Consider the following 15220-nt stretch of genomic DNA (forward strand, 5'->3'; position numbering starts at 1 on the left):
CCCTGGCAGGGCGGTGCAGGGGCTGGGGAGATGCACACTCACTAGTGCAGTGTCGGATGCTACCCCAGTGCCAGTGGGAGCAGCTATTGTGGGGTCAGGAAGGTGAACCTGGAAGGGTAATCCAGCATATGAAGGTCGGGGGATGCTTTGAAGCAGGCTGTTAACTGCGATGATCTGTTTTTATTTCCTCAGAGCTCTTGTCTATGCCAGCCGTAAAACGATTTTCTGTGTCGTTTGCAAAGCATCCGACTAATGGTATGTTTGCTTCCTTGATTTGATGTTCCCTCACGCTTCTAACTCCCTTCCCACATTCAGTTTTCTCTGCACATGTTCTCCTCTCAGCCTYCTGGTGGTTTTTTGTGTTTGTGTGTCTGGTGTCCAAACATGCTTCACTTTCCTCCATTGTCTCCTTGTGACTAATGTGCTCACTCATCCCCTGTTACTGCTCGGTGGTGCCTCTGCTCTCCCCTGAGGYGTTTTTGTCCCAGGTGAAAAGACAAAAGCCATGGCTCTGTGAGTGCACTGCTCAAGTGGCCTTTAACTCCACTGTGACATTAAGGCCTTCTGTCGTGCTCTCTTTTGGGAGGGTGGGGATCAGGGGAAGAATACCACTGGACTGGGGACACATACCCACTCCATATCATGAAGCATCAGCAGCTTAGGTCCTCAGTTTCTACACTGCAGATTTGCAGAATGAAAAGAAGAATAGCCCTAGGACAGCCATGTGTCACCTGGAAGGGCCTAGTGTACAGTGGGAGAGAAAGAGGTGCACATGGTGTTGCAAATCAGGAGTACTGGTAGCCTCATGGCCTCCTCCACATTGTCAAACCTGTCTGTAGGCTGGTCCTGTGCTTCCTCCAAGCCTGGTGATGTTGGTGCTGGTAGGCTCACCTTTTCTGCAGACATCATCCTGTTAATGGTGTCTTCCAAAGCTCTCACTTTGCTTTTGGTGGACAGTGCTGGCTCGGGGGCAGGGGATGGGCATCCTGCTACCTGGGGTGGTGTCACCAGCTTCACCCCATCCTGCCTGTAGCTCTGGGAAGGCTTGGTGACTGAAGTCTGACAGAGTTTCTGCTAATTCACTATCTCTACTCCATGTTGCTTCTAGCCTAACAACCAGAGTGTGAGTGTGAGAGGTTATAGGCTGCTAGCTCTGTTGTAGCAGGTGTCTTGAACCAGTATGTACTATCCAACTCTTGCACAGATACTTTTAAAAAGGTTTCACAGCACCCCTCCTCCTGCATGGCTCCTGCTGCTGAGACAAGTTGGAACCAAAGGAGATCACTGAACGCAACCAAGTATTTCTGCCTTACGTGATCAAGGCAGCTTGCAAATATGAAGACATCCTGCTTGATGTAGTCTGGAAGACAAATGAAATTCAGAAGGCTGTTCTGAAAATCAAAGTTTTGGGAAGGATGAAATGGAAAGGGCAGCTCACTGTGGCTTTACTGTTTCAAATAACTAAAGGGAACCTATTCTCCGTATTTGCTTGGTTTTGCTTTTCCCAGAGTGGCCAACTGCTTGGTTTGTCTGTATGCCTGGACAGCATCTGAGCCCATGTGGTGTATGTCAGCAGCGTGTGTTGTTCTATCTTGCCTGCAAAGGCTGTACCAAGTTCAAGCATTTCCTAGGACATGCTGTAAAGCTGTTGCCCCTGCTCCAGATATGATAGGGTGAAACTGGGCATCATGTTTCTCCCAAAAAACTGATTAATATGTCTAGTGTCAAAGTGCTTTTTAATCAAGAAAACACAGACAGGGGTCCAGCATGTGAGAGCTCAAAAGTCAGGTTTATTTGGTGTAGGCTTGGCACTGTTTTGAACAGGAGGGATGTTTATCCCATGAACCACTCACAAAAACTGAATGCAAAAACTGTTCCTAGCTCTGAGTTTGGATTTTGCTTCTGAAGAGCTGCCTCCATGTGTGAAATAGAATGGGTGCACCAGAATAGTGGTCAAGCACAGCATCAGGCCAGATGGTTTATGCCCTGGTCACACAAGTTTGGGGCGTGTGCAATGAGTCCTGAGGCTGTGTATGGGGAGAAGACATGCCTACATGCTGGTGCCTTGTCTGCCACGCAAGGATATCACAGAAGATTGCACAGGGCTGTTCTCAGAGAGAGGGAAAGTCAGTGCTTTTGTGTTCCCTCTGTTCTTCTGCACTCTCAGCACTTGGCTCTCAGCCAGGCCCTGCTGTCCCCCAGGTCCCTTGCACAGCCTCTTCTCATTTGATGCTAGGCCATTTGCTCTCTCCACGTGCTGATGTGCCTGGCTGTGCTTGGATGCAGGACTCGAACACTCTGTTGGCAGTCTGGATTTCTTGTCTCAGCCGCGGGAGGGCCAGTCTGGCCCTGAGCCTGATCTTTCCTAGCCAAACCTGAACTCCATTGGACTTGGAATGTGTTCTAAAATTTATTCACTTGTCCGACTTTCGCTTACAAAGGTGAGCCCTCAGTGCCTGGCACTGCTCTGAGCCACAGCTGGGTGAAGCCTGGGCCAGGTGGGAGTCTGCTCTGCCCTGGTATCACTGCGGGGACGTAACTCTTAAGGGCATTCCTCACCTGCTCACTGTGGGAGGGATTGGGCTTAGTGTGTGGTTTGGGTCCTTCTCACCCAGCAGCCCTGGTGCTGGCAGCTCCATCCCCACATCTCCACAGCTTCTGTGTCCCCAGCTGTACCTGCCCCTCTCCTCTCACTCTCTGTGGCCCCTTTCCTCCAGATGTGTTGGAGCACCAGCACGTTGCCCAGTTGCTACGCCGTTTTTCCTCTGACTGTGCCACGAGCCGGACCATCTCCCTGGATGCCACCCTAGCCCATCACCTGCAGCAGTGCTCCTACCACCTGCGCCTCTTCAGGAGCTGGCTGATCTCAGGGCAGGATGACTTGGAGTGTCTTTACGGTACTGCACGCTGCAGCTGCCTCTGTCCCATGCTCTTGTAGCTGAGCAGGGACCACTGTCTGCTTGAGAGTGCAAAGTATGCTTTGCTTCTAAAAAAGGAAAGTGTTTCCCTCACCAAATCCCCAGGTCTCTGGACTGCTGCTGCAGCAAGCTGTGTGGGCTGTTGTACCAGCAGTTTTGGAGCCCTAGGCAGGAGCATTTCCACACAGAGCCTATACTCCCTGTGTGCCTGTACCTGCTCTTTCCATCTACGGCAATTGTTGCCTCCTTCCTTTAGCCAGGGTAAGCCCTTAAGCTTCCTTCAGGATAGGTGCTGAGCTCCTATCAGTGGGATGCCCTGCTGTCAGGATACGCCGTGCAGGTCTTGGGGGGCTGCCACAGGGTGTCCCCTTAGTAATGGAGGAACCAAAGTGAGTAGTGAGAGTATGGGAAGAAAAGATTAAGGAGGCACTGCAGCTGGTCACATGCTGAGTGAACTTGCTGTGGAAGTTCTGGGAAAGTGAGTGCTTGTGGGTGTGTTGTTTCTAGGGAGRCTGAGTTAAGACAGGGTAGAACTGAGCTTCTGTGTGGCTGCACTGCATGGCATCTGCCTTTCCTGATAGGACCTCTCAGCGTGTCCTGTCTCTGGTGGGAAGAGGCAGGCGACTGCAGCACTGAATCCAGAAGTTACGAATCAAAGCTTGCTGCTGTTTCTCTGCTGTTTTTCAGCCTCTGTCACAGATGGGAAGTCTGGTGCATGGAGGCCTTGGTGCTTCTCACACAGGTGGAAAGATTGCTGTTCCCTTGAACAAAGCAGTGAGCTGGGGCTGGCTGCTGAGGTTTACCTGCACCGTAGAAGCTGCTCGGAGCATGTGGCTTGCTGAGCTGTGTGGTGTGATGCATGGACCCCCTTTTCCATTCAGACCCACAGGTGGAAGGGGCACAGAGAGTACAGCCTTCTGTGCAGTGAAGCAGCAGGACCGAACATTTTCAGAGACTGGAAGATGACAATTTTTCTTACACGGTCTGTTTTTCTGTGGTGTGGCCCTTTCTGTCAAGCAGGCAATTTGGAGACAGTAGTTGCTTTTTACATGTAATTAGAACAATCCTCGGTCTCCTGGCAACAAATGCTAAAGAGGAGCGGAATCGCTTCAAGGGAGGAGATGCTGGATCACAGCAGACTGTCCAGAGCCAGGGCTGAGCTTTCCCGGCTGCGAGTCTTGGCCATGTGCATGAGCTCAGSTGGGGAGAGGAAATCACCTCACTGCTTTGGGCCATTGCAAGGTGCTGGGATRTGCAGCCTGCCCCAACACAGCCAAACAAAGGAGTTAGGTACTCCTTRAGTAGCCCAGCACAGCAGCCCTCCYGGGTGGAAATCAAATCTCCGCCACCGAGTTCATGCTGTTTTCCCAGTCCATCAGCAAGCCCAAAGCTCACTGATGTGTTTGGGATTCCTGCTGAGGCTCTGCTCAGAGCAGATGACAGTCCAGGTTTCTTCCTTGTGAAAACTGCATTCTTTTATCCTCTCTTTCTTGGCTTTCCACTGTACTTCTATCCACACAAAGGAAACATGAATTAGAAGGTAGAATCAGTGAGTCAAAAGTACGCAGTTGGCATCTGTAGTTGGAAGGATGTCAACAGTGGAGCCCTGAAAAAATGTCTGGTAGTCTGTGTGGTCATAGCTGGGAAAAAGAATAGTGTGAAGTTCGTTTTTGTAATGAATCACACTGGTACTGAAGCCAAAGGTCAACTGTGGAGAAACAGAGAGTGGTCCTATCAGGATGAGCAAGAAAATAGCAGGTGATGTCCTGTGTAAATAAATTTAAATGACAAAGGGAAACAGCCCCAAACTCTTACACGTAAAATAGTGGGCTCTGGTATGACTGGTRTCACTACTTGGGACAATGTGAAAAGGTAGAAATTTGCAAAATTAGAAATCTGGGAAGAACGTTTGTAATATTGGTCCAAGGGGTCTGAGGGGAGTGGTGGGGATCCACAGTTTTTGTAGTTCCAGAAGTGAGGAGGTTTCTAACAGAGTGAGTTCAGACACTTTGGACAGAAGTAGTTTTTTTCCAAGCTCTGTACCATGGTACCTGGGGATGTTGGGAGCTTAACTGAGTTCAAGGGAAGATGAGAATATGGAAGAGATACAAGAGAGCAGTTCTGAGYTGTGTGTCACTGGTGCTGTCTAGACTTGTAACCATTCATATACAATATACATGTGGCATGTTGGAGTTCTTCCAAGAACACAGGGCTGGACTGATCATGCATGTCAGAGAGGAGCCTGGTGGGTGCTTCTGTTTGTGCTGAGACTGGACAAGTGCTTCTTCACTCCAGAAGAGCTGGCATATAAACCGTTGGCACACAGACCTTCCTCTGTGGGCTGCTGTTGGATGTTGGTCCAAAATGGATGGAATTGTGTCCAGTTTCTCTTGGCATTGTCTGCATYGCAGACTCCTGCTTTGCAGGCCCCGGAGAGAGTTTGGGGGAGCATCAGCAGTGGCTGCACAGTCAGCACAGGCTGTCTGTCAGTCTGAGATGGTTCCTGTGGCTTGCTCTCATGTTTTATTTTTATTGCCCTGTCCCAAARGTGTTGGTTCTTTGCTAACTGTGTGGAGATGGGTAGGGATTGCAGTCCATGGTGGTAGCTGCTGCCTTTGCTGTGCCATTATGGCATGAAGCCACTGTTGGCCTCTCCCCAGCAACTCAGCAGGTCTAGGGAGATGTGCGAAGAAGTGAGCTCCCATATACAAATGAGAGGGACTCCTTGGACACAGTACTCCTCCACCTTGAAAGAGGAAACTTTGTCCATTTTTTGATGCTTGCTCAAGAGGGGTGCAGTGCAGTGTGTATAATTTCACATCAGCTATGTGTCAGTGTCTCATGTTTCTTTTAATGCTGGAGACCCCAATACCCGAGCCAACTTTGGCCCCTCTCAAACCAGGTTCTGTTGTGAAATGACATTAGCTTCATACTGGGCTGCTCCACAGCCTTCTCCCATGATTGCTTTAAGTTTTGCCCTCACCCTTTTCCTTTAGCTCTATCTCCCAAAAGGCCTATGGGAAAATAAAGAATGTACATTCTTCCTTACTCAGCACTTCCACTCTCAAGACTTCTCAGCAACCGATAGAAGAACATGGTCTTTTTACTGTGTCTCATATTTCTTCATTCTAGCCAAGAATTTGTTTTCCTTCCTGTCTTGAACTATGTTTATAGGCCCTTTGTGGCATAGATAACCTTGTGAGCTCTATGGAGGATTCTTTATCTCCAGCAACTGTTATTTATTGCAGTGAATGCCTTCACTGGCTCACGGTCCTTGCCTCTTGCAGAACTGGGTTAGATGAGGGTGTTGGAGCAGAGCCTGCACTTCACAAACAGGTGCTTCAGGGCTTCTCCTGAGGTGCTGCAGGTGTCAGTTTTGTCCTGTCAGTGTGCTGGGCAGATATTCTGACACAGACTGCATCAAAAGCTCCCTTACTGTTTGCATTTTAAAGTATTTTTCGTTCTCTGTGGCAACAAACCCATCTCCTTCCTAGATTTTAAAGTCCTTGGAGAAGACTGGGCAGTTACAGAATGGGAAGCCCAGCCTTAAGGAGTTGAGAGGCCATTAAACTTGGAGAGGTACAGAGCAGGAGGCAGCTTCATTCCATATATCCAGGGACTTACCTCTTTCTTCCCTGCTTCTCTGGCAGTTCAGGTTGACTTGGTTCCACAAGGCATTTTCAGGAAGGTGGGATGAAGAAAGAAGATACTTTGCCATGATACTCTGCTGGCTTGAGCAGCACAAGATTTATTCTGAATAGTTGTGATGCAGCTTAACTCTGAGCAATTGTCTATTAAATGCTGAGATGCCTATTTCTGCTCATTCTGGGTTTGCTGGCAGTGAAGTTTAGTTAAGGGGACAAAAATTTAAATCATTACCCATCCCTTCCTTTGGCCATAGACTGTCAGGGGTGCACAGGGGACTGCTGTGACAGGTTGGTTCTGCAGCTCCTTGTGGCTGCTGCAGTTGTGAGCTCCCTGCTGTGGGGAGAAGGGGCTGTGCCAGGTGGGGGTCACCAGCAGTGGGACTCCTTTAGGGGAAATTCTGTTGGCTTCGATTCCGTTTGGCTTCTGTAAGTGGGGACACTGCCAAGTTCTGTGCCAAGCTCTCTGTGTATTTTAGCAGAATTGTCACAGGCTCAGCAGCAGCAAAAATGACAGATACGTTTCCTCCTCTCCCCTTCATGTGTGCCCAGGTGCTTGCTTTCAGATCTGTTATTGCATGGGATTGCATCGTGGTGATTTCCTTGGCCTAGAAGAGATGGCCTGAGGCCTGAGTGTGCCTGTGGTTTGATTCCCAGAGTGCCCAGCTCTTCAGCCATCAGTGCTCCTGCATGGGTTTACCCTGCTGTTTCCTTTATTTATTTTCTGATTGGGTCTCTTTCCAGGTTTTGAAGGCTGTTCCATGGTTCCCACCATTTATCCCCTGGAGACCCTGCACAACTCCCTCTCCTTGCGGCAGGTCAACGAGTTCCTGACGGGCGTGTGCAGGAGTTGCAGTGAATCGCATGCACAGTCCACCGCAGGTACTGCTCGGGTGGGATTGTCTCTGGCAGGGCAAGGAGCACTCCTGCTCTTTTACATTCTCAGGACAGATCAGCCTGACAGGACTGCAGATTAGGTGCAGTCCCTGGAGCCTGTCCCGGAATGTTCTAGCTCAGGAAGGAGCCATGGGGCCCAGCTCAGAGCCATCCTAGGCCACGCACTTGAAAAGTAATCAGTCAAGTCTGTATATAGCTAATATTGATGTGAATATAAACTCCAGCTTTGGAAATCTTAGCCTCAGATTCCCAGGAGCTGATGGGCATGGCTCTGAACTGCACTGGTCTTTTGCTCTTCCTGGAATGCCTGCTCATGGCTGCTGCGCTACTAGCTAGTCCTTTATGTCTGTTGGATTATTACTGATATGTGTATTTTTTTTCTTGAAGCCTTGTTTGATTCAATGATTGGCAGCCAGATAACAGGAGACCCCTTTATGTCCCAGCGAATCCTGTCATCATCCTCCTTGCCGTTGCGCCAGCGTTCGGATAAGCCCCCTTGGTGTGAGTGTGCTCCCTTCTTGGTCAGGGGCAAATGTGCTGGGGAGGGAGGGAAGTTTGTGAAGGCAGCAAGGTCAGGAAACCAATCTGGCTGGAAACAGTTGTCTAATCCTCTTCCTTTATTGGATTAGATACAATCTAGATCTGTTCTCTGGTTTTGCTCAATGTGCAATATAAGGCAAGAGTAAGCATTAGTAGAGAGTATTTCTTTCTCTAGTGTTGACTCTTACTCAACACTCAAGGATTGTGTGTGTCAGGAACCAGGAGGGGCAAACTGAAGCTGGGATTGCTCCATAATAGTAAGGGAATGAAAGAAAGTGGTTTTTGTTTTGAAGCCAAACATCACACTTCACATTTTGCTCTGTAACAACAGAATGAACTTTTGGCAGGATGCCAACATAGCACTGGACTACAGGATGGAATTGTGCTCTGTGTGCTTCGGTTTTCATTAGCTGAAGTGCAGGAAATACCCAAGAGCTGCTACAAGCCCCTGACAGGTCACATGGCATGTAGACAGCCCTGACCTCTTGGCTGTAGAACTGTGGGACTGTGACAGTTCAGATGGGGAAATAACATGTTTTAAGATTTTTCTTCCTTTTTGCAGACAGCAGTGGTCCCTCCAGCACTGTCTCCAGTGCAGGCCCTTCCTCTCCAACTTCTGTGGACAACTGTGCTCGTTTCAGCTTCACTGAGAAGCTTCCCATCAGCCCCCCAAAAAGTGAGGAGCAACTGACAATCAGGTCCCCTGAGCAGGAGGAGAGGCAGCTTCCCAGCAGAGGGCTTAGCCTGGAGCAGGGTATGTCTGCGCTGCTGGTAACAGAGCCAAGTGCCCCAGAGACCCTGATCTGGAGTAAGGGCCCAGAGCCTGGCAGGATCCTGGAGCTGTGCAAGAAGGAGCTGGAAGAGGACACTAACCCAGAAGAGAAGAGCATGGGGGAGCTGGATGAAGAAAAATCATCTGGGGAAATGTTAGAGCCAAGCAACACAGGAAACCCGAAGTGTGGTAAAGGGTTTGACCTGAGGCTGGCTGAGGAGAGAGCAAAGCCAGATGAGGAATCTGTCAGGGGAATGACTGGCCTGGATCAGTCTGGGCTGTCCAAGGAGATGCTGGTGCCCCGTGAAGTGGAGCTGCTGGGAGAGGTGTTGGAGCCAGAGCATACAGGCAAGGAGTTTCTAGAGGACAGTGCTCTGTCAGACCACCTGTGCCAGGTGCAGCCACTGCCTCCTGACAAAAACGTGGAGGAACTGCAGCTGCTGTCTCAGAAGGAAGAGCAGAATTAGTGGCTCACTGGACAGCACACTGCAAGCACTTCTAGCATGAAAGCAGCCCAGCTGCCTGTGTGGCACCTCACACAGCTGCCGTCCGTAGCAAAGAAGAAGCCAGGTCCCAGGGCCACAGGAGTCTGTGGTGTGGAAGAGTCTGCTTTGCTCCTCCACAAGCCAGCTCTTCGCCATTCAGCAGGAATGTTTGCCTCATTAAATGAAAGACAGTGCAGTCTTGGTACTGGTGTGGCACCTCCATGGGGCAGGGACATGGTGCTGCACTGGTGTCCCAAGGGCTTTGTGCTCACTGGGACGACAGCATTAGAGGTCTGCTACAGCCAAGGCTTTTATCATGGTACGTCCAAAGGGGGCAGATGTTCCCTTGAGACTGTTTGGTTCGCAGCCTTCAGAAAAGGGCATTCTGGGCCCAAATTAATCGGATCTGTCACAACCACCAACCTCCTGTTCCTTCCTTCTTCCTCTCTCAGTTCCCACTGCTGGCCACCAATATCAGGTCCAGAGAATCCACGACAGGAAGACTAGCAGAAACAGAAAGTATTCTCAATGAACATGGAAAAGAAGGGTAAATGAGGGCATCAGGTTTGAGTGCCGCTTGCACGGAAACATCTCTTTGGCATGGCCTTGGATGTTTCCCTACTGGGCTGGGGATCCAGCCTGAGACAGGTGTGTAGGGAGGGCACACACGGTTTGTTTGTTTTTTTTCTCATCCCCAAGGGTACAGCTCTGAAGTTTTGGTGGCAGGGATTAAAAGAAACTGGTATTTTAACAATTCAGGACTATTAGAAACCAATAAGGATAAATCTTTATTATAAAATGAAAAGTATTTAATGCATATTTATGTAAATGCCTTGTGAGCACAAGCCTGAGGGCAAGGTTGATACGGGTGTCCTGTCCCTGCCGCATCCTTAGTGCCGGCCAGGGCTGCGCTTCCCACTCCTGTATTTATGGACAAGTCTGCGTGTCCATCTGTAGCTAGGATCTGTGTTTTTGTGAAGCTGTGCCCAAAGATCTCTACGCTGTGTTGTGATGATGTGTGTTCACAGTAAATCTACGCTGTGGGTCCAGTGTGTCTGTGTCTGATGCTGCCTTGGAAGCAMTGTGTGTGTGCCAGAGCTTGCAGGTGCCTGGAACAGCAGGCCCTGCTCACGCTCTGTTTTCCTGGAAGAGCGGCTGTGGCTGCAGTTACACCTGGAATAAGTGCACAGGCTTAAGGCCATGTACCTCTTTTTCCTGTGTGGAAGAACTGGTCATACTGGGGAAGAGATCCTGGCTTCCCAGGTCCCACGGTGGTTTGTGGTGGAATGAAGACACTGGGATGGCGTGTTCAGCTCCTTTCACTTGGTCGCCAGCTGCCCGTCACTTCGAGCACATCCTTGGTGTCGTGTCCTCTTCCTCACGCCCAACAATCCCGAGCTGCCAGTTTGGGCATCTGAGAAAGGTGACGTTTACTTGCACTGGGAATGGAGCAGTCACGCAGCTGCCCAGAGTGCAGCACGGSGTGAGGGGCACTCCAAGCCCGCTGCCATCAGTCAGGCTGTGCCTGCCCTGCCCTCTGCTCTSCCCACCCTCCACATCTCCACAGACACCTTGCTCRAGGGGCTGCAGCCAGCCCTGGCCCCAGCACTGCCTGAGGGACCGTGGGCAACTGAGAAGCACGAGTGTCCTGTGCTGTCCCCTGCCCTGCCATGGTGCTGCAGGACAGACGGGCTGTGGCCATTAGCAGGAGCTGCTTTCCCCTCCACAGCCCTCAGGCAGCTGTAGAGAGGCCCTGCTGGGGCCAGGGCAGGGATAGTGCCTGTCCCAGGCAGCCTCTGGGGGCTTCTGTGCGATCCCTTTCCGAGTCACAGAAAGRTTTAGCAGCTGCTGGTGAAGGTGGGGTGTTGGTGGGAGAGCTGGGGCTCACCTAAACTGGGAGGCATGGGAGGATGGCGTGGCAGACATTGTGTGCTGCTGCCTGCAGCACGGACTCACTGTAAGAACAGCTTGAAATCAGTGCAGATGTTCTTGTTTGCAATTAATGTGGCTTTATTGTTAATGTGTTGGGCTCCTCTCTTGACCGCAGTTAGTTACAGAGTGTTTCATGTGGAAATGGGCAGAAGAACAGAACTCAAGGAACTGAATTCAAATAGAAATATGATGCTGAAGAAAAGAATCAGGGCTCTGTTCTTAAAACATTTAGCACAGAAGAAGCTAGGAGCACAAGATGCCATTTCAATACAGTTAAGACGTTCACTTTTTTAATTATAGGTTTAAAATAGTATTTTTTACCTATTACATACAGGAAGATTATGCATTGTTGCCCACATGCAGAAAAAAAGCAAAAGCAGAGTTTAACTGTTTATTGTGTTGTATTACCTCTGGCTCCGGGTGGGTCCTGCTGGCTTCTGTGGCCTGAGCAGGGTCAGACTGTACAAATCAGCATTTTCACAAGTCTTTTTCCCCGTAGTTTTTTCAAGATGGAAAGGGGTGGGGGGGCGAGGGAGATAGGGAGCGAGAGAAGCTCAAGGCAGAACAGACTGCTACGAAAGACTGGAAAAAAAAAAAGTGGAGCCTTGAGCACAGGGAAGCAGTGTAGGATAAAGGTGGCCAAGCAACAGAGCTGCGGAGGGCAAGAGCAGAGCGTGGAGGGCAGCGTTCCTCCTGCAATCCGCCAGTGGCCACACTCCTGCCTGGAGGATGCAGGCACCTCACAAGCCTCACTGTTACTGCTGCTTAGTCAGAATTGCTTCAAGTTTAAGATTGAGAAAACATTCATGTGTGGGTCTATCTAAAGTTAGTGCATTAGCTTTTACATCTAGCTACGCGTTGGGATCCYGGGAGCCAGCGAGGACCACGCTTGTGCCTCTGGTGTGTGGCACACTGCAGCTGCCACCGCGGCAGCTGAGCCGGGCTCTCCCCAAAGTGCTGCGGGCAAAAGAACCCCGGCATTCTGGGGAGGGGCAGGGGCAGGTGTTTTAGTGCCTGCAATTGCCAGAAGCAACATTCATGAACGCTGACCCCATCAGGGTACAGAGAATGACATTTATTATGCTGGCAGACACAGGGTGATTCAGTGGTTAAAATGAACACAGCACAGGGCAGGGATTTGCTAAAGCCCTGAGTAAGCTCACATGCTCCTAACAAGGGCCATATCCAAAGGGCTGGCGGTGCCTTGGGGAGGCTGCTGGCCTCAGGCCTTGTCCTACATCTGCTGGGTTTTAGACACAGCCTTGCAGAGATGTTCTCTGATCTTACCATATTGTTTAATTTACAGCATGTTAGTATTTGTACTGAGAAACCTCTGAACGGACACTAAAAGCACATGGTATCATGTTAACATGTATAAATTAAAATACTAAAACAACAGAAAATGCAGCTTAACATTAAAAAAATAAATATATAAATTAAAATGCAAATCAGACCATTTCCCTAGAAACTCCATGTTAGTGCTAGGAGCAGGGTTCTAAGCAGCATTTTCTTTATGTCACCTGCCAGAAAACTAGCACTGAGACTGAAATGTCCCAGGCAAGTGCAACACAGGGTCCGAGGATGCTCATGGTGGAGTCAGTCCTCCACTTGGGTCCAAGCACGGTGGATGTCACAGCAGATGGAAACACATTGTGCTAATTGTCAAGTGTTTCAGCACAGCTATCTCGTTCCTTCTTCCCCAGAGCACAGGCTGCTGCCACTCTCTTTGTCTTACAGAAAGATAAAAGCTGTCTTTATGGTAAGACCCTCTGTCAATTCCCTTGGTTGTGGCAAAGCCATTCCCTTATGAATGCAGCAAGCTCAGTGCACCTGAGCACCCACACCTCGTGCTGGGAGATTGGGTCTCCCAGGCTGAAACAGGTCTGTGTGCCAAGGAGGTTCTGGTGGCCGTTCGGTGGCCGCGGTGCACGGCAGCACACGACCGTGCTTCTGCCAGGATGTCCAGAGAGCAGGGACAGATGCYGCAGTGGGCGCAGGCTGTGGTGCAAGCTGCAAGGCAGCACCTCACATGTGCTGTCAACTTGTCCCTGCCAGTGTGGAGAACTGAGAACGACTACCCGGGTATTTTGGGAAGTATTTTGGGAGCATTTCTGTTTCCTCAAACAGAGGAAAAGAAAGCTCTATTCCCCACATCCTAGACACTTGGGGGACAACAAAAAGCTCGAACACAACTGTAAGGCTTGGTCTCTGGCACACAGGCAGCGAGGAGGTGGCTGCAGCATGCAGAGCTGGCACACTCCAGCCTTCCCCAGCACTGCGCTCTCCTCAGCTGCCTCACCACAGAGGTCCTCCAGAGCCTTTGGTTTAGGGATAGGGAGGTTTCTTGTACATCTTGGGCCAACAGTGGCTAAGGTTTTGTCAGCCCTTCTGCTGTTGAGGGAGCTGTAGTTGTGCGTTTGGATGCTCGTTCTGTGTAACTGTTCAGGCCACAGGCTCTGTGTGCTCCTCCGGCCACACASTTGATGTGCAGGAGCCTGTTGGCTGCTGTGTGTGCGAAGCTCAAGTTAGCAGATTAGGAATGTGCTGAGCCCTCCCCTCCCATGGGCATGTCCTTCATCCCAGCTTCCTAAGCACAGCAAAGAGGAGCTGCAGGATGCTGCAGGCAAATACTCAGAACAGAAATCTGCCAAGCTGGCATGGGGTGGTCGAGTCTAATTTGAGCATACGGTCCCTTGCTCAGAATACCTCCTGTATGCTCAGGAGGGGAGATAGAAGAATGACCTTCACTGTCACATTACAGAGGGTTTCGTCTTCCCTCACATCCCTGGTGCAATTTCTTTGCAAGTTAAATTTCACCTCTGCCCCCTGTCTCCCATGCACTCTCTGCATGCAGCAGCAGCACTTCAGCCCTCACCAGAAAGATGAGGTTCATGGTGCTACAGGTTAAATGGCAAGGCAGCCAGGAAGAGAGTAGAACAAGCTCTCACAGCAGCAAGGCAGCCAAAATAGTCTACAGAAACTGTACAGGCAGCAGAATAAAGCAGGGAAAGTGAGTGCCCCTGGCCTGCAACTGCTTTTGCAAACTCTTAGCTCAGTCCAGAAAATTAGAGAGCCCTGCACTTCTTCCTCATGGCATCCAGTGCTGAGCAAGATGGATACCTGATTGCCTGACAAATGGGAACCATGTAGAGGACGAAACCAGAGAATAACTGGACTGTGATTAGATGGTGTCTTGCACGTTGCATCAGTGATTGAAGAGTCAATGGATGAAGACAAAGCGTGGGAGATCTAGAATTCAATCTTACAGGCTGGAAAAGATTCATCCTGCATCACAACAGTGCTGCTGCTTGCCAGTACCATGATGTTTAGCTCCTGTTGTTTCTCATGGGTCTGTTGATACCATTCTCGTGTCACCTCAGTATCATGTGTTGGGATCAATGTCACCTGGGAAAAGAAAGCAGCAGGGATGACTGAGAACAACTGCAGTGACAAGCAATGCCCATAGGAACTGAGGCTAAAATTTCTTGTTAATTCTGGAACACTGTACCCTTGGTACTGCTTGTTCTATTTAATGTCTTTCAGATGTCGGATTCTGAGGCAGAGCTTTATTTCATACAGTACCAGCACAATGGGGCTCTGAACTGGCTGCAAACTGGCAGCACTGATACCATAATGATGTGAATGGCTATGGTGCAGGGGGAGAGCATCATGCTCTGGAGCTCCAGAAACAGCCTCAGAAAGATCCTTCAGTGTGAAAAGGAACAATACTGGCAGTGTCACTGTTAATGGACACTATGTGCCCATTGACCCAGTGTGCAACTCATGGACTTTATGACGCTCCCTCATCTGGAAGAACATATACACCTTCTTGTATGTGTCTTCAGGAGTGCCCACCTGGGGTGTGCTACAAGGCTGGCTAAGCAAGAACTGTGTTATCTAACATTTTGATTTAAAAGGCCTAATAATAAGTTGCTGCCAGAAAAATCTTCAGCAAGTCAGTCTAGCAACAGATGTTACTGGGTGTGGGACACTGATGAAAATTCAGTTTGTGTTGGTGCTTGTGTTGGGACT

General features: G+C 49.9%; 2 protein-coding genes across 7 annotated transcripts in view; one reads left to right on the forward strand and one right to left on the reverse strand.

Moving 5' to 3' along the window:
- Positions 1-11017, forward strand: part of PPIP5K1 (diphosphoinositol pentakisphosphate kinase 1) — a 42305-nt gene extending 31288 nt beyond the window's left edge. Inside the window, exons 26-30 of one of the 5 annotated variants that reach the window (XM_057385472.1) lie at positions 193-255; positions 2718-2897; positions 7307-7444; positions 7847-7960; positions 8562-11017. In XM_057385472.1, the coding sequence (XP_057241455.1) occupies positions 193-255; positions 2718-2897; positions 7307-7444; positions 7847-7960; positions 8562-9238 (1172 nt within the window). In that variant the 3' untranslated portion in view covers positions 9239-11017. The remainder of the gene's footprint in view (positions 1-192; positions 256-2717; positions 2898-7306; positions 7445-7846; positions 7961-8561) is intronic. The other 4 variants (XM_057385469.1, XM_057385468.1, XM_057385470.1 and 1 more) reach the window with 4 other exon arrangements.
- Positions 11018-12177: 1160 nt separating this feature from the next.
- MAP1A (microtubule associated protein 1A) overlaps positions 12178-15220 on the reverse strand; it is a 51036-nt gene continuing 47993 nt past the window's right edge. For both annotated transcript variants that reach the window (XM_057385466.1, XM_057385467.1), the window contains one exon: positions 12178-14593. In XM_057385466.1, coding sequence (XP_057241449.1) covers positions 14438-14593 — 156 coding nt within the window. In that variant the 3' untranslated portion in view covers positions 12178-14437. The remainder of the gene's footprint in view (positions 14594-15220) is intronic.

This window comes from Malurus melanocephalus, unplaced genomic scaffold (genome assembly GCF_030028575.1).
Source record: "Malurus melanocephalus ecotype Western Australia unplaced genomic scaffold, MMel_1.1 scaffold_828, whole genome shotgun sequence".
Taxonomy (NCBI): Eukaryota; Metazoa; Chordata; class Aves; order Passeriformes; family Maluridae; genus Malurus; species Malurus melanocephalus.